The sequence below is a fragment of the Anser anser genome (genome assembly GCF_964211835.1).
Source record: "Anser anser genome assembly, chromosome: 26".
Taxonomy (NCBI): Eukaryota; Metazoa; Chordata; class Aves; order Anseriformes; family Anatidae; genus Anser; species Anser anser.
This window is the reverse complement of record NC_139747.1, coordinates 4818929-4841643: the sequence shown is the minus strand read 5'-3', so window position 1 is coordinate 4841643 and position 22715 is coordinate 4818929. Positions and strand designations below refer to the sequence as shown.

Here is a 22715-nt window from a genome sequence, read left to right as displayed (position 1 = left end):
CGTGTGAGGCGGGGCGGGGCTTGGCGAGAAGAGGGGCGGGGCTAACGGCAGGGGCGGGGCTGTTGGGCGTGGGCGGGGCTTGTTGGTGGGGAGAGCGGTGGGCGTGGCTTTGTGGAGTGGGGGCGTGGCTTAGCCGGAGTGGGCGGGGCTTATCGCCCTGCGGGCCTCAGCACGGCGCGCTCCAGCCCGGGCCGGAAGCGGCGTTTTGGGGCCAAAGCGGCCGGTTTTGGGGCCGCTCCCGGGCCCCGTGTGGCTCCCAGGAACTGGCGGGTCACGTCCCGCTGCGCCTCCCTTCCCCGTTTCCGTATTTCCCCTGGGGTGTGCTCGCTGCGCCCCCCGTTGCACCCTCCAGGCAGGCACTCTGCGTTTCCGAGGATATTGCCCCAAACCGGGGACGGTTCCAGGGCCGAGCCCCTCGCTGCCGTCACCCCCTCAGTGCCGTGGTCCTGCCGCTGCCATCACTCGCTGCCTTCCAGCCCCGCGTCACCTCAGCCGTCCAGAGGTGCTCTGGGGTTGTCTCCTGCCAGGCACTGATGTCTGGGGGCTTTTTGGGGGGGATTCCGGTAAAATAAAGAGTTCCAAACGTTCCTGGGTCTCGTGTTCCTCGCTGCCACCCGGCGAGCTCGGCTCTGTCCCTCGGCGAGGGGAATTGGGCAGGGGTCGCATCGTTCTTCGTGAGGTTTCACCCCAGCTTTCCCTGCCCTCCCCAAACCACGACTTCTGATACCGGGCCTCCAGGCGTGTGAGTGGTGCCGCCGAGCCTCCGCAGTTTGATTTATAGGCACAAATCCCAGCTGCCCTCCCGCTCAGCTCGCTCCTTCCCCTTTGGACCAGCGGATTTGCCGAGAAGAGCCTTCAGGTGTCTGACCGCGCCAGGCCGCGCGCGCTTCCCGGTGTTCCCTCGGTGTCCCCGGAGCCATCTCGTCCGTAACGCACCCTCCTGCGGCGCTGAGCACTGCTGAACCTTCAACGACCAGCAACAAGTCCCACGTGCCTCCAGAAGGAACCGCAAGGATGCCACAAATTCGTTAGCCTCCCCTGTTTAACGCTGAAAAACAGAAAAACAGCACAGCATCATCCAACATGCAAACCGAACGAGTCCTGCGCAGCGCTAATGCTTTGGGGAATAATCCCGACTTGGCCTCGGAGCATGATGGATTATGTGGTTGATTTTTCTTTCTTTCTTTTTCTTTTTTTCAGCCCGCTATTCAATTCAATGCATTCCAATAATCCTAACGGCTCGGTTCTGCCCATGCCTGCCTTTCTAAGGAGACAGAAGAACAGTTGGCCCGATGCTTTTGTTGAGATTTAAAACAGACAAGCGAGGCTATTTCGCATGCCCAGCCAATTCGGCTTTCACTCACACCCCTGGAAGTCAAGAGTAACTGAACCGAGGCCAAGTTCCTCTGGATTTACAACAATATATCTGGGAACTGAATTCTGCCCAAATACCGAGCGCGGGGCTGACATCAGCGCAGCGCCGGGTGGCTCGCACCGGGCTCGCTTTCCTCCGACCCTTTTCTTGACTGAAACAAGATAAAAAGGATGGCGAGCGTGCCCGGCCCCACGCAGCAAGGAAGACCGCAAGGCCACAGAGGAAGAGGAGGGCTGAGGGCCGCTATCGCCGTCCGCTGCAAAGCAGGAGGAGGAAATTCCCCTTGGGTCCCACCCAGCTGCTTCCCAGAGCTGCTTCCCACTTTCCAGGGAAGAGCCAAGAGGCCGAGAGCCGCCAGGACGCACGGATCCGTCCTGCCCTTGGGCACCGAGCGCTCCCCAGGCCCGGCGACATCGCGGTGCCCGGCGCTGACAAAGCCCTCACCTTGCCACAAGTGTCTGCGCCCCCTCCCCTGAGGGCTGATCCGGTCAGGATAAAGGACCGAAAGGAGAAACAATTAGCAAATGGAAGAATTTAACGACGCTAATTAAAATGTATTAAGTGTAGCCACCGCCTCTGCACCAGCTGCTTTGGCAGGAGCCCGGAGCCCGCGGAGCGCCGGCCTTGCCCCGGTGCAGAGCGGGGAAATGGGACATCTGGTGTGCACCCCCCGGCCCCTCGCGAGGAGCGGGCTCGAGGAAGCCTTTGCTTCGTTTGCTGCTGCTCGCCGGGTTCGCGGCGGAGCCCCTAATTAGCTCCATCTCTGCAGGAGACCCCTGGGACCTCATTAGGCATTTCAATTAGTGAATAGCCAGAGCTGCGTCGGGAGAGGGGGCTGGGGGCCGCTGGATCAAGATGGCTGCAATTAGGCAAGCGGGCGGAGGTGACAGAAGTAACCCCGCTTCCCAAAATAAAATAAATATTTAAAAAAAAAAGCAGGGAAAGCACCAAGCTGGCTCCCAGATGCTCCCCGCGCTCACCAGAGCTCTCCGAGAAGTTTGCTCCCAAGCTCTCGACGAGGCGTTCGCCAGCTCCCAGCAGGAAGACACAATGGCTGCAGTGAGCCCAGGGAAAAACGTCACCCTGGTGGCGAGGGGACGGGAGGGACGCGCTGCCCTCATCCAGCGCCTGGTGGCTCAGTGGCATCCGGAGCCAAAACCGGGACAGCGACGGGGTCACCGTCACGGGGACGCAGTTGTCCGATGCAGTTGGGATGTGTCCTATGAACAAGCAGCCTGCGAAGAGGTGTGGAGCGGTGGGTGCCCTGTGTTCTCGGGGTAACGAAGGGAAAGAAATCAGGAATCTTTGGCCCCAACCTTGGGTTTTGTTTTGCTTTTGTCACAAGTTCAGTAAGTGAATTCTCTTAACGGGGAAATAGCGCGGGAGCGCTGCCCGGCCCCTGTGCCCAGCTGGATCTCGGCTCCTAGCTCGGAGGACGCGTTAGGCATCGGCAGAAATGCAGCCTAAAAGTTGTCCCAAAAAGAGGAAGGGGACTACGGATGCCTTTGCCACAGCAGCCATAACCGAAATACGCCAGCCTTTTTGCCCCAGCTGAACCCCAGAATTCTTCTCATTGAAGCGCCTCCAGGAGGATGAAAAACCTTTGGCATTTTTTTGAACATTTTATCTCACGTTTTCACCCAGCCCCGTCGCTGCATGACGAACGTGCGGATTCCCCGAGCAGCCCGGTTAAACCAGGAGAGGTTAAACCAGGAGAGGTTTAACAGGAGAGGTTTAACAGGGGAGGTTTAACAGGAGAGGCTGCTTCAGCGTGCTCGTCTGAGCCCAGAGCAGAGTGTAACCGATCTCCTCCTCGTCTCCTCCTCGTCTGCAGGAGGAGCAGAGCCACGAGGGCTCTCCTGGGCCGCGGCGGCCACTTGCTCCTCTTCCAGCAGGGCTAATCCCAGCCCAGCCCAGCTCAGGAGCACGGCAAAAGCATCGGAACAGATGTTCCTTTTCTGTATGGGAAAATGCCGAGTAAAACAAAGAAATATTCTCCTGCTGAAGACCAACATCTGTTTGAAGCTGTCTGGCTCCGGTTCAGACTTTAATTCTTGTGACAGGTCTCTTCATGCCTTTAATTTCCCATGAAATCTAATTCAAGAAGTTGTTTGTCTGCAGCCTGCTCCCGGTGTTGGGGAGAGCGAGGCCGCATGCGATCCAGACGTTCCTTGCAGAAAACCAGTTTTTTGGAACGGCCTTTCTAAAAAAAGCCCCGTTTTGCCTCTTTTCAAATTACGGCCCCGCACGTTTTCGGCGACACCCTAATCCCCTCAGTTCTGGAGCTCGCACGGCCGCGCGACACGCTATCAGGATGCCATCAATTAAAGCGTCGTGGCCGGTCCTCCGGGGTGCTGCTGCGGAGGCGTCGTGCCCTACCCCGTTTCCGAGTTTGTTCTTCGAAAGCGAAGTGTTTAAACAATTCTGCGCGTGGAATGGAAACGCCTCCCGAGTCCGGGGCTGTCTTGGGTGCGAGGGTGAACGGAGATGCTCCAGGCACCTCCTCGTGCTCAGAGGCTTTGGTGGTGACCACCAGGAGCTGGGGCTGCTGCAGGCTCCTCTCGCTGCTCGAGGCTCTCGGCGAGCCGGGCCCCCTTAGAGCAGTGATTTGGGGAGCTTCCAGCCAGCTCCGAGCTGGGGCTGGCTGCGGATTTAAGCTGTCGCCGAAGACAATCCTCAGCTGGACGCGAGGAGCTGTGCTCGCAGGACTCATCTGGAGCTGCCACATAGCCACAGGAGGTGACATTTGCCCCAGACCCATTCCCAGTGCTCGTGCAAGGGCTCCAGAGTGGCCCCATCCTGTTTTCTTCTCTGCTCCCATAGCTGAGGGCATCCGTCAGCCATGGTTTTGGTAATCCTGCCCAGCCGCAATCCGTGCACAGGAACTCACGAATCCAGGTGTCATCTTCTGGGGCCACAGCTGCCGGCACCATCCCAGGCGCGCACCCATCCTGCACGGCATCTGGCAAAGGCGAGCTCCATCTTCCATTTCCTTGAGGACCAGGCACACGAGGACAGTCCCTTTTCCTTTGACCTGCAGGAGGACGTCCGCTGCTGCTCCAGCCGGCTGCAAACGCTTCCTCTGCGGCATCCCGGATGGCTCAGCACTGGAAAGGAGAAGAGAAATGTCACCACAAGAGGCTACAGCATCGTTTATTCCACCAAAATCATCAAAAGCCTCCTGGGCAACCTGCTTGGGCAGGGGGCAAGACCAGGAGGCCCCCAGAGGTCCCCCCCCCATCCCCAACCATTCGGTGCCACGGTGGGAAGCACCCACCGGGCCGAGAGCCGGTGCCGTGGAGGACACTGCGGTCCCCATAACGCAGCTGGTGGAGGTGGAATGGGCCCCGGGAAATGGAAATCGGCCAAAAAATTCAAAGAGGGGAACGAAATCAGACTGTAAGCACCACGAGTCACCTTTGGGCAGACACTGCTCAGAATCGGATCTTCAACAGAAAGCAAAGTCGTGACTTTCAGCGGGAAAACTTTGAGATAGGTTTTATTCCCATTAAAAAGACATCGAGACAGAATAGCTTTGATTAGCTCAGATGCTGAACTGACCAAAAACTCGAGATCGGTTGAAAATTCACTGGGTCACCCCAGGCTGGTTTTTAGCGTGTCCCATTTCCATCCTTATGGGTTGTTTTGTTCCTGGCTGGGAGGAATCAGGCGCAGGGCACCCCACAACTCCTGGCCGTACGGCACACACCACTAGCACCCGGCTCGGCTTCCTGGGCACCCCAAAAACCGATTTAATCTGATATACCTGGTGCCCTGCATCCTGCTGCCCGCGTCTCTCCCAAGCTGCGTGCTGCCGGCTCGCTCCATCACGGGTTTGTGGCGAACACCCCAAAACCTGCCCGCTGATGTTTTGGGGTGCTGCTTTTAGGCTTGGGGCCACACTTGGCTCCATGGGGGGCCACACCAGAGCCACGTCCCGAGCCGGTTCCCGGGGCACGGCGATGCTCGAGCACCGCCGGGGCGAAGGTGGCGAGGGGCAGGGAGCGAGCGCCTCCCCCACTGACCACGCTCACGCAGCAAGTTGCAGCTGTAGTTTTATTTCCTTTTGTGAAAAACAACAGGGATTCAAGGGGAACCCCCCCGCACGCACACACGGGGGGCTCAGCCCCAGATCCTGCCCACCCCGGCACCACCGCGGGACGGAGCGGGGCAGGAGCTGCGGGACGGGAGGGCTGGGAGCAGCCGGAGGCACCGGGTCAGCGCCCGGCGTTTCGCTTCTGCCCCCGAGACCGAGCGCCGCGTTCGGCGTATTTCCATCGTCGGCACCTTGAGTAGGGTCTTTCTTTTTTTAAAAAAAAAAAAACTTTTTTTTTTCCTTTTTTTTTCCTTTTTTTAATAAAAACGGTCTTTAGGTCGACTGCCGGCAGCAGCTCTGAGCAGAAAAACACCTTCCTCCAGAGTCTGCTTACAAAAAAAAAAAAAAAAAAAAAGAGTTCAGAAAAGGGTCAAATATTGACCAATAATGGTTTGGCTGCATTTGAATCTTGATTGTGGCTTCTGCAACGTACAGCAGGGAGGGGGCGGACGGGCCGGGCGGGGGGGCGAGCCCCCCCTTAGTCAGCCGGTTTGGTGACCAGGGAGAGGGGCTGCGTCTGCAGCACGGCCAGGGCAGCCTGCGGGGACGGCGCGAAGGACGGAGGCGAGGAGAGGAGAGCCGTGGAGGGCACCGAGGTGAAGGGGATGGGTCTGGAGAGGAGCGAGGGCGGGCTGCCGAGGCTGGAGGAGGAGGAGGAGGAGGAAGAGGAGGAAGAGGAGGAGGAGGAAGAGGCGGCTTTGCCCGAGAGGAAGGCGAGCTGAGCCCTGGCCTCCGGCTTGGTGGTGAGCGAGAGCGGCTGAGCCTGTTCCGAGTGGGTGGCAGCCGGGGCGGCCGGGGAGGCCAGGGCGGCCGACGGCGTGGCGGGCGAATCCAGCATGCTGCCGTGGGACGAAGCGGGGCTGTCGCAGGGCTTCTCGGCCGGCAGGTACTGCACGCACGGCTTCTTGCTCTTGGAGGCCAGCGCGCCTGCGGGTGACGGAGGAGGCCGTGAGCCACCGACAGGCCGGGCGCCGCGGCTCCGGCCGCCCGGGGGGTACTCACTCTCCGTGTCGTGGCTTTGCTGCTGGGCCAGCTTTTCTCGCTTCCTCTTCTTTTTCTTGCCCTGCAAAAGATTACCAAGCCCCGATGTGGCTTTCCGCAGCCGGAGAGGGGGTGCTCCTGTTGGTGATGGCTTTCCGGACCGACAAGACCCCAAGGAGAAACGGGGCTGACGGTGCCGCAGAGCAGCCCCGGGGACTCAGCACCATTGCTGCCACCCTCGGCACCCCCAGCCATGAACCCGGGGTCCCCACTTACGTAGTTGTCCCGTGCGGACCACGTCGGGTAGAGCTGCGAGTGCAGCTGCCGCTCCTTCCGCGCCAGCTCGTAGTACTTCGCCTGCTCCTCCCGCGACAGCGAGTGCCACTGCAGGGGGGAGGAAAAAAGCACGGTGTGAACCCTGGAGCCGTGCATCCAGCCCCAAGGACACGTGGCCCCACTCGCCCCAGCCATCTCATGGCCACTGGGGTCCCCACCACCTCCCCAGGACCCCTGCCAAGGGCCAGTGGTGCCCCAGGATGAGGCACCAAGGCGCTGATGGAGGTGGTGTAAAGGGGGCTGAAAGCCGATCGATGGCTCAGAGAACGAAGACCCCGTACCCGTCTGCCCAGGATCTGGTTGATGGCCGCGCTCTCCTTCAGCGTGCACTCGGCCACCACCTTGGCCCTCATCTCCTTCATGTACAACATGAACGCGTTGAGCGGCTTCTTGATGTGGGGCTTCTTCTCCTCCTCCTTCTTCACAGTGACGGGGGATTTCCTGCGGCGAGCGGGGCGGGGGGTCAGGATCGGGGTGGACGTGACCCCGTCCCCGTCCCCAGGGCCACCCCTTCCCCTCCCCACTCACGAGCTGCCGCCGGGGCTGGCGCTGGGCTGGGCGGGTTCCTGCTTCACGATGGGCGAGACGATGGTCGGGTGCGGGATGCCCGAGGGGTGCAGCCCGTGGGCGGGCGGCGGGACCATGTGCGGGGAGAAGCGGCTGGACATCAGGCTGCAGCGGGGGGAGCGGGAGGCCCCGTCAGCTCCCCACGGGTGCCGACGACCCGGTTCCACCCCAAACGCTCCTGAGAACCTCAGGAGGAGGTTACGGGAGCACAGGCCCCAACCTGTCCAGGGGCTGCCTTCACGTGAGAGGCCACCCGTGTTGGCAGCGTGGTATCCCAGCCCAGGGGACATCGCTCTTCACCCACGGGGACCATCCCCAGGTATTTTTGGCCAAGGAGGCCACCGCAGCCTCCCGGGGCCAGGCTGTACCCATGCAGAGGTCAGCGAGCACCCACGGCCAGCGCTGCTGCGGGCCCGCGTCCCACATCGTCCTCAGGGAAGTGGCCAAAACCCAGCACCAGCGTGGGGACATCCAAGGGGGTCCCTTGTCCCTGCCGAGAGCCACCTGGACACGGAGACCCACCTGGACACAGGGACCCACCTGGACATGGAGGCGTTCATGGCGAGGGCTGGGTAGGGGTGCCGAAAGCCGCCGGGAGGGATGGAGTACACGGGCTGTCCCTGCCTGCAAACGCATGAGCTTGAGCAGACAGAAGCAGGAATAAGCGTCCTCCCCCAGCCCTGGGGACCCTCAGCCCGGCCCCAGCCGATCTTGGTCCCCAAAATTCCCAATTTGTGACTCCCTGCGGGGAGGAGTCCCCATTCCCAAGCCCTGAGATTGCAGAGGAACGAGCAGATGACGCGGGAAGGAGAGGACGCAGGGGGGTGAGCCCATCCTTACTGCGGCACGAGCCAGCCCAGCGGGTGCGGGATCTGGCCCACGGCTCCTGGCGACAGCGGGTAATAGGGGGGCAGCTCGGGCGGGTGGGGCGGCCGCGGGATTCCTGCAGTGGCAGCGGGGGGCAAGGGGAAGCAGCGTTAAAACACGGGCACGGCGGTGCCAGGCACCCCATGACCCTGCCAGCACCCATCTCCCTCCCTGCACCCATCTCCCTCCTTTCACCCATGTCCCTCCAAGCACACATCTCCCTTCCAGCACCCATCTCCCTTCCAGCACCCATCATCCTGCAGCCATCTGCCTCCTTCCAGCCATCTCCCTCCCTGCACCCATCTCCTTCCCTGCACCCATCTCCCTCCTTGCACCCAACTCCCTCCCTGTGCCCATCTCCCCCCCAGCACCCATCTCCCAGCACCCATCCCCCTATGCCCACCTCCCCCCCAGCACTCTGCCCCCCGGCTTTTTCCTCACCCGTCTTTGGGTCGATCTCGGGTGAGAGGTGGCCGGGCGGCGAGCCCGGCGAGAAGTGGTCGTTGCTGTAGGTGATGAGCGGCGTCAGCGGGTGCATGTGGTGGGCGTGCTGCACCACCGGGACCTTGTTGGACTGCGGGGCAGCGAGGGGGGGAGCACGTGGGAGGGCGAAAATCAAAATATCCCCCCCCCAAAAACCACCTGCGAGTATCAGACCGGCATCGCGGCCGGCTTTGGAGCGCGGCTCTCCCCGGGGACCCACGCGGTGGCGCGGGGCCGCTCTTACCAAGTGCGCGGGCGACGGCGAGCGGCTGTCCTTGAGCGTGGCGCCGGCCGGCACGTCCAGCAGCGGCCACTTCATCTGCAGGTACTGCAAGAGAGCCGGGGGTCACGCCGCCCCCCAGCCCCAAAACGCCCCCCAGCCCTCGGCCGGGGTCACCCCGACCCAGGGGGACACCGTGGGGCGGTGATGAAAGCAGTGTGGGGGTGCCTGGGGCTCTTGCAGCCCCTGTAAATAGTGCGGAGCCCTATTATTAATAGTGGAGCCCTGGATCCCCTCCACCCGACCCCAAAAGCAGATTTTGGGGCCAAAGGCACAGTGCTGCTGGTGTGAGCCGCCACCGCCCCGCGGGCGCACTGAGGGCACGGGGGCTGCGTGCAGCCCCATCTGGCGCACCGAGCCGGCACCCGGCCTCGCGCCCTCGCGTCTTCCCTTCCTCGAATTCTCACGTCTTCCCTTTCCTTTCCTTTCCAGCCCCGAATCGCAAGGGAACGGCACGGGACCGCCGCAAGGGCTGGCGGGGAGGCGAGCGCGGCGGTGCTTTTTGGCTGCCCCCTGCCCGCCCGTAAACCTGGCTGTGGGACGAGCGTTTTGCCCCGCTCCGTTCCCGGCACGGGACCTAAGCGGCCCCCCAAAGAAAGGTGCATTGTGCTGCGTTTTTCGGCGGGGGGGGGTGGTGGTGAAGGCATTTCCCGGCAGCCGGCTGCAGGGAGGCACGTCCTGCGAGATGCCAGGGCTGGGGAATGCGGCCGGGACGGGCTGCAGCTGCGCGCAGGAATTTCCCCACCGTACAAACCTTCCTGATCCGAAGCAGCTGGAAGGAAAGCCCAGCTCGGAGCGAGGAGCTGCGGGGAGCGTTAACTCTTCCACCTCTGGAAAGATGCATCCCCGCCTGCATCGCCTCCTGCAGCCCCCCATAGTGCCCCGTGTGTCCCCCCCCAGCATCGCCTCCCGCCTCGGCCCAGCCTCCAGCATCCCCACCTCCACCTCCAGCATCCCCCCCCATCCCCCAGCCCCTCCTGCATCTCCTCCTGCGTCCTGCCCGGCCTTCCCTCCTCCATCGCCCCGCACCTCCAGTACTGCTTCCTGCGTCCCCTCCCACATCCCCAGCATCCCCCGCCATCCCAGTACCCCCCATCCCAAGTACCTCCCATCCCAGTACCCCCCATCCCCAGTAACACCCATCCCAGTAACCCCCCATCCCCAGTAACCCCCATCCCAGTACCCCCCCTTCCACAGAAACCCCCATCCCAGTACCCCCCCGTGCCCAGAAACCCCCATCCCAGTACCGCCCCATCCCCAGTATCCCCCCGTCCATCCCCAGTATCTCCCCATATCTCCAGTACCCCCCCATCTCCAGTACCTCCCCATCCCCAGCATCCGCCACCACCCCAGTACCCCCCTTCCCCAGTAACCCCCATCCTAGTATCCCCCTTCCCCAGTACCCCCCTCCATCCCCAGTGCCCCCCATCTCCAGAACCCCTTCCATCACCAGTACCCCACCATTCCCAGTACCCCCCATCTCCATTCCCCCCCCTCCACCCCCAGTACCCCCCTATTTCCAGTACCCACCCATCACCAGTACCCCCCACCCCCAGTACCTCCCCGTCTCTAGAACCCCCTTCCATCCCCAGTACCTGCCCATCCCCAGTACCCCCATCTCCAGTACCCCCCTATTTCCAGTACCCCCTCTAGTACCTATTTCCCCGCATCCCCCCCCTCCATCTCCATTCCCCCCCCATCCCCAGAACCCCCCAGCACCCCCAGCATCCCCGCGTGCCCCGGTCCTGCCAGCGCCTCCCGGCAGCACCAGTACTGCCCGCTGGGAGCCCAGAGCCACGCTGAGAATCCCGCTGGCACACCAGGGAGTCACCCAGGGAAGGTTAAAGCAAGAAGGGAAGTTCCCAAGGCGGCGATTCGCCATTTGTCACTGGAGGTTGGATGGAGCCGTTGGGGTTTTGCTGCCAAACCTCTCCCCAGACCCCAAAAAGATGCATGAAATACCAGCGGCTGCTGCACAGCCCCAGAAAAGCCCAAAGCGAGGATTTCCCAGGGTCTGACCATTCCCACAGCTGCCGGCACAGGGGATCCCCCCAAAACCTGCCCGTGCTTTGCTTCAACACCTGGAGCCGGCGCTGCGTGGTGCCGCGGGGATGCTCCGGGAGCAGCTTTCCCCAGTCCCGAAGCCTCCGCGCGCTCTCCCCCCCGGGGAGATTTGGGGCAGCGGGATTTTCCCCACCGGGATGCGACAGCGGAGGGCCGGGGCCGCCGGCGCTGGGAGCCGTAACCAGATCCGCTCCTAAAAAGGCCGCCGGCGGAGGCGGCCGGGGCGCCGTGCGCGCGCGGAGCACGCTTGGTATGCGGGCGGCCCCGTGGCCGGCGCGGGCTCGCGCCGTGACCCGCGGTACACCCTGCGCCGCCAGTACAGTAGGAGCCGTTTCCTGAAGCGCTGGCTTTGATGCGCCCTCCAAATCTCGGTGATCAAAGCCGCCGGGCTGCGGCGGGGAAGTCCCGGGGTCTGGCTGCCGTACAACTCCGCGCTGTTTCCAAACAGCCGCGCGCCGCCGTGCCGCGCGCCACCGAAGCCGCGGCGTCGCGTGGCTGGATTTCAGCTAGGGACGCGGCCCCGCAGCCGTGCCAGGGCGACGCTCGAGGTGCCCCGAGTGTCCCCAGGGCCGTGCTGGGACAGTGCACGAGGTGCCCTCGTATCCCCGTGATCGTGCCAGAGCAATGCATGAGGTGCCCCGACATCCCCACAGCTGTGCTGGGGTGGCGCATGGGGTGTCCTGAGCATCCCCACGGCCATGCTGGGGTGACAAGCGAGGTGCCCCAACATCCCCAAAAACACGGGGTGACACACGAGGTGCTCCAGTATCCCCCAAACCATACTGGGGTGACACATGAGGTACCCCAAAACCCCCACAACCAAGCCAGGTGACACAGGAGGTGCCCCAACATCCCCAAAATATGTTGGAGTGACACACAAGGTGCCCCAACTTCCCTACAAACACATTTAGGTGACAAAAAAGGTGCCCCAACATCCCCACAACCATCCTGGGAGGACACATGAGGTGCTCCAACATCCCCATAACCATGTTCGGGTGACACCAGAGGTGCCCCAACACCTCCACAACCTTATTGGGGTGACACAGAAAGTGTCCCAACATCCCCATGAACATGTTGGGGTGACAAACGAGGTGCCCCAACATTCCTACAACCATGTTGGGTTGACACAGAAAGTGCCCCAACACCCCCACAAACACACTGGGGTGACACAAGAGGTGCTCCAACACCTCCACAACCATGTTCGGGTGACACAGGAGGTGCCCCAACATTCCCAAAACCACACTGGGGTGACACATGAAGTGCTCTAACATCCCCACAACTATATCGGGGTGACAAAGAAAGTGCCCCAACATCCCTATGGACATGTTGGGGGTGACAAACGAGGTGCCCCAATATCCACACAACCATACTGGGATGACATACGAGGTGCTCCAACACCTCCAAACTATGTCGGTGTGACACATGAGGTGTCCCAACGCCCCCCTTTGTTGGGGTGATACACAAGGTGCCCCAACATCCCTACAAACACATTTGGGTAACAAACGAGGTGCCCCAACATCCCCACAACTATACTGGGATGACACACAAGGTGCCCCAATGCCCCCCTAACCATGTTGGGGTGACATAATAGGTGCCCCAACATCCCCACAACCAGGCCAGGTGACACAGGAGGTGCCCCAACATCCCCCAAACCATATTGGGTTGACACAGAAAGTGCCCCAACATCCCCACAACCATGTTGGGGTGACACACAAAGCGCCCCAACACCCCCACGGCAGTGCTGGGGTGACACACAACATGTCCCGACGTCCCCACAACCAGGCACAGGGTGACACAGGGGAGCACCCTCCCACCCAACCGCTCCAGGGACACCCAGGGGACACCCACCATCCCCGCGACCGCACCACGCCAAGGCGCGAGGTGCCCCGCCACCGTGCCGGGGTGACGCAGGAGGTGCCCCGCGCATCCCCGGGGTGACGCAGGAGGTGCCCCGCGCATCCCCGGGGCCCCGGCGGGCGCCTTTCGCTCCGCCTCACCACCCCCTGCCCGCTGCCCCCATCACAAAGGGGGCTTTCTCGTCTATTCTGTAAGCGGAGAAGCCGCTGGGGGACGGCGGCTCGGGAAAGGCCGTATATAAAAGGCTGCTTCTCATTTTGAAGCCGTTTCAGGAGGCCGGGGAGGGGAGAGGAAGGGGGACCCTTTCAAAATATACAAAGAGGGGGGGGAGCTGGCGAACGGTTCAGTGGTAATGTGGAAAAATGAAGCCCCCCCCCCCAACCCCCCCAGGCCCCAGCCGCGGACACAGGCTCCCACTGTACCACCACGTGCGGGAGCCGCGCGAGAGCAGCAGATTGGAGCTATTAAAAAAAAAAAGAGGAGGAAAATAGTTGAAAATCGGTCACATTCCAGAGAGATTAGAGCAAGTTCTGGTTCCTCGTTACCCCCCCCCCCCCCCAATTAAAACCAGGGGGGTTAACCCCTTCCCTGCCAGAGCTGTGGGACCACAATGAGCCCTCCTGTCTGCCCGTCCCCCCCCCCGGGGCGGGTGAGCCCCCGTGGCCGGACGAGGGGCTGGGGGCCCCGGGGGGGCTGCGCCGTGTGGCGGTGGTGGCAGCGGCTCGCCTGCGTGCTTGGGGAGGAGGCGCAAACGCCGCGGGATCCCCTAATGCCCAATTAGGGACTTTAATGAGCGGATTTCCTCTCCTCTTCCGCACACGGGGCTCCTTCCCGGTGAGATGTTTTCCTTGGAAAAGGGGAAGTGGGGAAAAGCCCCAAAGACGGTGCGGTGCATCGTGGTGTCCTGCACCCCGGCGTTGTGTGTCCCAGCACCGCGCATCCCGCTGGTGCACATCCTGGCACCGCGCATCCCGCTGTTGTAGATCCCAACGCAGCACTGCTGAGGGCTGCAATACCCTGGTGGTGCAAACCCCAGCGGGGTTACAGATCCCAGTGGTGCTGTGCGTCCTGGTGCTGTGCGTCCTGGTGCTGTGAGTCCCAGCGCTGTGCGTCCTGGTGCTGTGCGTCCTGGTGCTGTGTGCCCTGGTGCTGCGTGTCCCGGTGCTGTGCGTCCTGGTGCTGTGTGCCCTGGTGCTGCGTGTCCTGGTGCTGTGCGTCCCAGCGCTGTGCGTCCTGGTGCTGTGTGCCCTGGTGCTGCGTGTCCCAGCTGTGTGTGTCCTGGTGCTGTGCGTCCCAGCATGTCTTCTCCCAGGATTTCCCATCCTCCTGCTGCAGGTCCCGGCGTCCTCTCAGGGTTTCCCATTAACAGGTCCTGGTCACAGCGTGTCCTAGCATCATGTCCCGAAATCCCACATCCTGATGCGTGTCCCAGCACCCCAGGGCTCCTCTCCATGGGGCTCAGCCACCACCAGCCTCTCATGTGAGGAGAGAAAAGGTCCGTTTGCGGCCCAAACATCAGCCCTCAGCTGTTTTTTAGGGGGGGAAAAAGCTGTCTGAAGGCTCTGAGGGCAGAAAACCCCACAGTGGGTTTTGACTGTGCACGGGAACAAGCCTGCAGGAACCACTGGATGCAGGCGATGCCGGTACCCGGCCACCTCGTCCCCATCCCCAAACCCCCCCGGGTGAGCCGTAGAAGCACCAGGGGATCCCCTGACACCACTCAGCCACGGGACCCCTGCCCCATCCCGAGGCCTCCCCCCCCCCTTTTTTCCCAGTACCAAATTCCTTGGCGCTCTCAAAGCCGGCGGGCTCGGCGAGCCGGAGCGCGCCCCCGCCGCAGCCCCCGAGCCCTCCTCGCTCCCAGCCTGTTTACACAGCTGCGGGATAACTGACAGCTCGCCCTCCCCCCAAAACGCCTCCGCTCTGGCCCTTTTTCCCCCAAAACGCGTGCCGAAACCACGCTGCAGGAGAAGGAGAGGGCTGAGCAGCAGGCAGCAAGCCATGTTGCACAGGGCGCTTAACGGAGCCCCCCAAATTCTTCGTCGGGGTGTTTGTCACTTGGGTTTTTATCCACGGGATGCTCTGGTCCCACCACATTCCCAGTTCCCAGAGCTGGGCAGCTGGGCTAAATCCAGCCAAATTTGGCTCCACCAACACACGAGGGATGCAATTCTCCAGGGAAAGGGGTTTTGTGGGCTCCACGCTGAGAGCCACCAGGCCCAGGGTGGCCTCATCGCCCTTCATTCACTTAACGCCTCTCCCAAGAAGCAAAAAGCTGCAGAAGCCCCAAATCTCTCGAAGCCTGGAGGGTGCCGCCAAGGAGGTTTCCGAGCAGAGATGTGGGGATGGCGCCTGCAGCCGTTGTGCCCGAAAAATGGGGCAAAAAAGGGGCAAAACCCTCCTGCTTGAAGGCAATCATGGGATGGGGGAAGCTACAGCAAGTCCCACACGGGGGGGAAATCTCATTTAAATGCCCCCAAATCAGCTGGCATCAGCATCCACGCCAGGCTCTCAGCACCGGCGTTCACCCCATGCAGAGCCATACTGCCGCTGTGCTTTGGGGAAAATGCAGAAAACTCAGGGGAAATGGCTCCAGGGCACGGTAATCCCACATTTTGTTTGTATTTTGAGCTTGCCCTGCGTGGGACACGCCAGGCTCTGGTGGTTCTGCAGGTTGTAAAGCTCAGTGCGTTGGGAAACGCTGAAAAAAACTCTTGGTAAACACACTTGGAAGATGCTGGAGCTGCACTGGGATCAGGCATCCTTCGCTCCGGGGCTGTTTCCAGCCTGAACGATGCCAAAAAGGGAAAAATAAATAAGAAAAGCACCGCATCCCCGCACGGCACGTCACCCGTCCCCGCACCCCTGCGCGGGAGCCGTGGCGTTTCGCTTTCCTGCAGCCAATTAGGGAGGGAGAGGTCCCAATTACAGCTGGGATTTACAGCCCAGGACACAAGCCGTAAATCATCGCCCCCTCCCCGCCTCGCTCCCCTCCGAGCCCGCCCCAGCCGAAGCGGCTCCTCCAGATGTTGGCTGCGGCTGCGCGGGGCCGAGACCTTTCCCGAGGGCGAGCCCACAAAGCAGGGGCTGAGCAGGGGGCGAAGGAGAAATCCCCCTGCGAGGCCCTGCCGCTCGCCTTCACACCACAGTCCCTATGTGGCATCCGACCCCAAGCTGGGCCGTCGGTGTTTGCCCCCCCAAGACAATGCTTTAAACGGATTTGGGGTCAATTATTGACCTCGGAGCCCGGCGTGCAGCCCTTTTCCCAGCGCTGTCCCCGGAGAGGGGCTCGGGGTGCCCACAGGGACGTGTCCTGTCCCCTCCTGGTGTTCTCAGGGTGACACGAGGCGGCCAAAGCCACCCCAGGTGGGGGGAGGCTGCTTTTGGGGCGGGAGCAACGCGATGCGGGGACTTCGTGACCCCTGCGAAAATGATGCTCGGCCGTTCCCGCGACAGAGCCCAAACACATCAGCAAGAAGCGGGAAAGGCAAACCGCGCCGGGCTGCGCAGAGCAGGAAAAGAACCCGGGAGCTGAAAAATAAATTTAAAAAAAAAAAACAACAAAAGAAGAAGCCTTTGGGAGGCAGCGCTTTGAGCCGACCATATCTCTAGCCGCCGACCCTGCGTCACCGTGTCGGGGACGCCGGGCGGCATCTGCCCAGCAGCTTGGCCCCGGTGGCGGCGGGGAGGAAGCGGGACGCAGCCGGCTCCTGGCACGGGGACACGCGAGCATCCCGCGCGTTCGGGACCCCCGTCCGCCAGCACTTCCCCTCCCCACCGCCGCCACCACCCTCCCGAAACCTGGTGGTGGCAACAAGTTTTTCCCCGCCGCCCCGGGGCTTTTGTCTGCAGCTTTCAGCTCCCGTCCGTCAGGCTGAATGGCTCCATTCATCCCGCGCTCACGCGGCCGCGAGCGGTGCAAAGGGCTCTGGCTGTCCCGGTGAAAAAATCCCCCCAGCTCCGGAGCCCCCGGCCCCAGGGAGCGGGGTTTAACCCGGCCCCGAGCTCCCAGGGGACCAAAAACCCGTGCAAAGGGACAGGGACGCGGGCAGCAGCTGCTCGAAGCCGTGTTGCGGCAGCAAGGTGGCCCAGCCTGCCCCAAATCCCCCGCTTTTCAGGGCTAAAACCTCCGGAGACGGCGTCCCTGCGTCCTGCGATGCTGTGGCCGGGCTCGGGGGCTCTGCCCCCCCGGGTGGCACCCATGGGACTCCCGGTTTGGGATTCCCAGCGCTCGGGATTGCAAGCGCTCACGTGCAGCCGGGCTGACATCACTACAAAAACCACCCCAAAACACGCCGCGAAGCCAGCTATCGCCATCACCCCCGCCCCTTCCTCCTCCTCCTCCTCCTCCTCCCTCTCCTCCTCCTCCCCCCCCCCGGGGTGCCTCCTGCTTTCCCAAATCGCGGTGCGGGCAGGGGGCACGGCGCGAGCATCCTCCTCCGGCCGGGATGCGCCGGGCGCTGCTCTCGGGCTCCTCTTTCCCCGCTACCGCCCGCGACTTCAAGGAAGAGACGCTAATGAAAAGCAGCTGCTCGGAATACCAGAAAGATGATGAATGCGCGTTAAGTCCCCTTAACAAAACCAGGTCTTATGAGAGTCGCCTGGAGCACTTACTTCATTGCTTTAATTTGTGAATCGTGTTGGAAAAGGGAGGGAGGGGGGCGGAGGGAAAAGCGGGGAGCGGGGGGGGGGGGTTTAGTGGAAACCTCCCGTAGGTCTCATTTAGCCAAAAAAAAAAAAAACCAGGGTAATTAGCCGAATAGCATAATTAAGGAGCAGACATAAAGGGGCCATTGTGTGCAAAGGCTGAGCGCGAGGAGCACCTCTGCGGCCCGCGGGGAAACCGAGGCACGGCGCGGCCCCGGGGTGCCCGGTTGCCAGCGAGCGGCCCCGCGGCTGCACGGGGTGAGACCGGGAAGCCAAAACGTGCCCCAAGCCCTGTCCTTAACATCTTCCAGGCAGGGCTCCCCAAAACACGCCCCAAACCCTGTCCTTAACATCTTCCGGGCCAGGCTCCCCGCGACGTCCCCACTGGGTTTCGGCGGCGGCACCCACCCGAGCTGCTCCGGCACCGTCCAACCAAACAGCGGGGAGCAGAAGGTTCCCAAACCATGAAAAACAAAACGAAACCAGCAAAATCCAGCACCACGGCGGCGGCTCCGTCCCCGGCACGCACACAGCCCTCCCGCCCTGGTCGGGAGCCGCCGGCGTTTGGCGCAGCCCTGCCCGTGCCAAGATCTGTATTTTAATCATTTTTCTTGGCAGGCGCGTCCCGCGTGTTTAAGAGGAGATATTTTCTTTTGCAGACAGATATGCCTCTGTACGGCAGCCCGCGCGGGTATCGCGAGCTCATCGCAGGAACGCGGCCCGGGGAAAGAGCCGAAACAAGCCCAGGTTTTTTAGAAACATCTCATTTATTTTCGGGACCGACGCGCGTTAACGCCGAGCGCATGGCGGCAGCGCCCGTGGGGGAAGCTGCTTGGGTGCCTCGGCCCAACTTCCACACCCTGCGGGGTGCTCGGGTGGCTTTTAAAGGTTCGCCTCGAGCCTCGAATTCCTGGGGCTGAGCTGCCGGCTGCGGGGCGGCTGCAACCTCGCGGGAAGGTTTCTCCCCTTTGCCAACGCGGATGCTCCCCACAGGAGCCGCAGCGGAGGAAGAGGAGGATGCACGGGGGCGATTTGGAGGCTCCGGATGCGGCGAGGCCATTTCGCAGCCAGAGGTTGAGCGGTTTCACCCGTTTCTGCTCTACAAGATGCTCAAGAGGATGGGATGGATCCGGCACAGAGGCGTTGGGGTTCATGGCTGCGCACAAGGCCCGAGCTTTTCCTTTCCATCCCCTCCTTGGGCACCTTCATGGTCACTGTTTGGGGTGATTACGGTCCCCACGCTCTCCGGGAGCCTCAGGTTTCGCTCTCTCGATGCCTGTATCCCACTGATCCCCCATTCCCATTGCTCCGGCGCAGCCACGGAGAAAATTGGGCTAAAACACCCCAAAGAGCACCGCTGCCGCCAGACCCGCTGAATTCCTCCGCCGGCTTAGAGCAGCCTGGCAACGCTGCGCCAAAAAACGCCACCCTCAGCCACCGGGAGCTTTTGGGAAGCCGCCAGAAAGCGATACCGGGGGCAGCAACGCCCCCCGTGATACCAGAGCAAATCAACCCGAATAAACACCGAGAGCAAACTGGTGCTTCGCTGCCTGCCCGCTCTGCGTGGGGATGGGCGCGTTGTCACCCAGCTTGGGCACACGACGGCGTTGCCTTGCCAGATTTCTAAATAATTTGGAGAGGAGAGGTGCGGGAGCGCCAGCTCGCTTGCCATTGTCCATCACCAGGAGGTTTCCCTGCTGCCCGGGCATCCCTGGGCAGTGCCAGTGTCCGTGTACAGCACCCCAGGTCCCCAGCAGCTCTCCCCCTGCCCCAAGCATCCCCCGGGCGCAGGGACGGGGTGGGCTCACCCCAAACCCTTCTTTGATTTTTTCTTTTTTAGTTCTTTTTTTGCACGGCTCCATGGGCATGGCGGTGGTAGGGACGGCAGGCTGGCCGGGCGCTGTGCATCCCCTCACCCTTCGCTGCGACGGGGGAAGAGGAAAGGGGGAAAGAAAGAAAAAGGCAAAAAAGCACCCTGCTGGGGCCGCTCAGTGGCCGCCCGCCTCCTTGCCGCGCGTGCCGCAGCTTGCCACGAAGCCTCTGGGGCCGAGGGCGGGCGGCGGATGCATCCGCACAGAGACAGTGCCTGCGGGCGCCGGGGCGACGCAGCGATGAAGCCCCCGGGGGTCTTCATGTTTCTGCTCCCCCCTGACCCCCTGCGCCCACGCCGGGGGCTTTTGGGGGCCTCCAGGGCTCCGTTGAAGCAGCCTCAGCTGCCGTTTTCCGCAAATCCCTACCCAAACCCTGTCCCCTGTAATCGTTCCTTATTCCTCGCTGGTATTTGGGACGGCGGCCAGCGGCGCATCAGCTACAAAACGGAGCGGTACCAATAGTGACAAATTGGGAATCTAACCTTTATGCAGCGGCCGGCCGGCGGCCAAGCACGTGGGGGTTTGTGCAACCCCGGCCCCGAGGCCCCCCTGCCCTCCCCACGCCCCGACGGGATTTGCCCCCAGCCATCCAAAAGCGGCCCCTCGGGGGAAAGCAGAAAAACACAGCAAAATGGAAAACCACCGGAAAACAGGACCCCGAGTGAGGAGCCCGCCCAGGGATTTTAAACCCCAAAAGTGACCGCAGCGACTTGTGCCACCCTCCGCATTTCCCATATGGGAACGCCGCTTCCTCCAGGGCTCGCGCGCCGCGAGCCGCCCGGCGTTGCTCCGCGTCCCGCCGAGAAACGCGCCCGGAGATGTGGCAGCGTGCGGCCGGGGCTGGGGGGACCCGCGTGGGCGCAGCCCCCATATCCCCGGGGCACGGCACCTTTCCTGCCGTGCTGATGGGCTTAGGTGTAGGGCGTCCGGCGGGTTGGGATTTCGGTTGGGATTTCGGGTGCTTCGCGCGTTTCGGGAGCGTCGGCGCCTGGGATGCAGGGGGATGCTGTAGGGGGGCCGGGCCGCTCTCCCCTAATGCTCGCTCAATTTGCTTAATCAGTTTTCTAAACGCCAAAGCAGGGCCAGACAATGTCAGCCCATTAAGAGCTTTAGGAAGTCGCAGGGAGCCCTTTTCAATGAGAAAGGCGGCGCAGCCCGGGGTCAGGTTTCTGGGCCGTGCATGCCAGCGGGCACCCGCAACGCGCCCCAAAGGCGCCCAAAGGCCCCAAACTCACCCAAACCCCCAAACACAACCAAACCCCCAAAACTCACCCAAACCCCCAAAACGTGACCAAACCCCCAAAACTTGACCAAAACCCCAAAACTTGACCAAAACTCAAAACTTGACCAAATACCAAAACTTGACCAAACCCCAAAACTTGACCGAAACCCAAAACTTGACCAAACCCCAAAACTCAACCTAACACCCAAAACTTGATCAGACCCCAAAAGTCTCCCAAACCCCAGAACTTGACCAAAACTCAAAACTTGACCAAACACCCAAAACTCCCCCAAAACTCCCCCAAATGCCCCGAACTTGCCATGAGAGCGGCGCTGCAGCCCGCCTGGAAGGGACCGAGCGCCCCAAAAGGGACCAAACCCCATTTCTTTCTCTTTTTTTGCCCCCGCCGAGCCATCCCATCACCTTCCTTCGCGCAAACGAGCCGGGGCACGAGTCCACGGCCCTTGACCGCAGCGGGGCCAGGGCTCGAGCATCGCTTCCGCGCGGCCCCAAATTGGCCCCCCCGGCACTGGGGGTCGTGGGGGCGGAGAGGGGGGGGCACTTACGGTGCGGGCGCCGCCGGGGGACAGGGCTCCGTTGGAGAGGTAGGGGCTGCCCAGCTCGGGGAGCATCAGGAAGGGGTAGCCGGGGTAGGGGGGGCCCTTAAAAAAACCCCCATCTTGCTGTCGTCTCACCACTGGGGAGAAAAGGAGGGGGGGGTCAGGAGGTCGGGGGGGGGGGGCTTGGGGTTGGTCCCATGGGTGTTCAAGGGGGGGCACTGTGGGGGTCAGCTTCCCCCAGAGGGGGGGGCCTGTGGAGGGGGTCCCAGTCTTATAGGGGGGGTCCCACTCCCATGGGGGGGGTCCCACTCTTATGGGGGATCCCATCCTTTGGGGCAGGGGGCAGTCCCATGGAGGGGGCAGTCCCATGGGGGGGTCCCAGTCCCATGGAGGGGTCCCAGTCGCATGGGGGGGGGGTCCCAGACCCTCTTGGGGGCTCCTAGGCTGGTTCTGCCCAGGCAGTCCCGGCTGCCCTGGCGGGGGGGGGGGGACCCGGGGCCGGTTCCGGGGGGGGGGCGCCGCCCGCAGGGCTGGGGGGGGTCCGGGCCGGCTGCGGGGCGGGGGGGGCCGGGGCTCGATCCTGCGGGGGGGGCGGCGCCGCTCGCTCCCGGAAAGGGCTGCGGGGGGCGAGGGGGGGGTGGGGGGGCGCGCTCCCGGTTCCTCCGGTGGATTTTTTTTTGGGGGGGGGGAGGGGGGTCCGGGGCCGGTCCCTCTGCACGGGACGGACCCGGGTTTGCTTTTTTTTTGCGAAGGGGGGGGCGGGGACCGGGGGCCGGGCGGGACCGGTTCCTGGGGGGGGGGGGGGAGGTGGAGGGGGGGGCGCAACCGGGGGAAGGGGCGGGGGGGGAGGCACCGGGAGAGCGGGGAGGGGGGAACAAAGAAGTCGCAAAGCTGCGGGGGGGGGCACCGGTACCTTCGGCGAGGGCGTCCCGCGGCTTCTGGAAACTTTCCCGGGGCTGGGGGGGCCGCTCCGCCTGCGGGGGAGCGGGGGGGGCGCGGTGAGGGGCGCGGAACGGGCCGGGGCCTCGCGGCCTCCCGCCGGAGCCCGGCCTCACCTCGGCGTCGGAGCCGGCCCCGGAGCCCCCCCGGCTCTCGGTCTCGCTGACCAGCGACGATTTCAGCTCGTCCAGGTCGCCGTGGGCCGAGCCGCGCCCCGCGCCCTTGTCCTGCTCCTCGCCCTCGTCCTGGAAGGCGATCAGCTCGTCGGGGGCCCCCAGGTCGTCCCCCCCCGCCGGCTCCAGCTGCGGCATCGCTGCCCCCCCCCCCGGGGCCGCTCCCGGTGCCGGGGCCGCTCCCGGTGCCGCTCCCGGTGCCGCCGCCGCCGCCGCCCGGGAGGGTCGGGAATGCGCGGGGCGGCGGGCGGGGAGGAGCCGGGGCTGCAAACCGACACCGCGGGGCAGGGCAGGGCGCTCGCACCGCCCCGAGCCCCCCCCCGGCACGCGGCCCCCGCTGGGGTCCCCCCCCCCCGGCTCCCGGCCTCGGTCCGCCCCGGCCCGGGGGCTCCGGCTC

At 63.2% G+C, this 22715-nt stretch overlaps 1 protein-coding gene across 3 annotated transcripts; it reads right to left on the bottom strand.

The window, feature by feature from the left end:
• Window positions 1-5417: 5417 nt before the first annotated feature.
• On the bottom strand, window positions 5418-22574 carry TCF7L1 (transcription factor 7 like 1). 3 transcript variants are annotated; one of them, XM_083811743.1, is made up of 12 exons: window positions 22262-22573; window positions 22120-22180; window positions 21213-21343; window positions 8950-9033; window positions 8664-8796; window positions 8196-8298; window positions 7896-7979; window positions 7317-7460; window positions 7070-7229; window positions 6729-6836; window positions 6474-6534; window positions 5418-6398 (listed from the first exon to the last, which is right to left on the bottom strand). In XM_083811743.1, the coding sequence occupies exons 1-12, from the start codon at window positions 22454-22456 to the stop codon at window positions 5950-5952; spliced, it is 1713 nt and encodes a 570-aa protein (XP_083667869.1). In that variant the 5' UTR covers window positions 22457-22573; the 3' UTR covers window positions 5418-5949. The 3 variants fall into 3 exon arrangements, with proteins under 3 accessions (XP_083667869.1, XP_083667868.1, XP_083667867.1); XM_083811742.1 differs by having other exon boundaries at window positions 8664-9033; window positions 22262-22574; XM_083811741.1 differs by having other exon boundaries at window positions 5418-6534; window positions 22262-22558.
• Window positions 22575-22715: the final 141 nt, after the last annotated feature.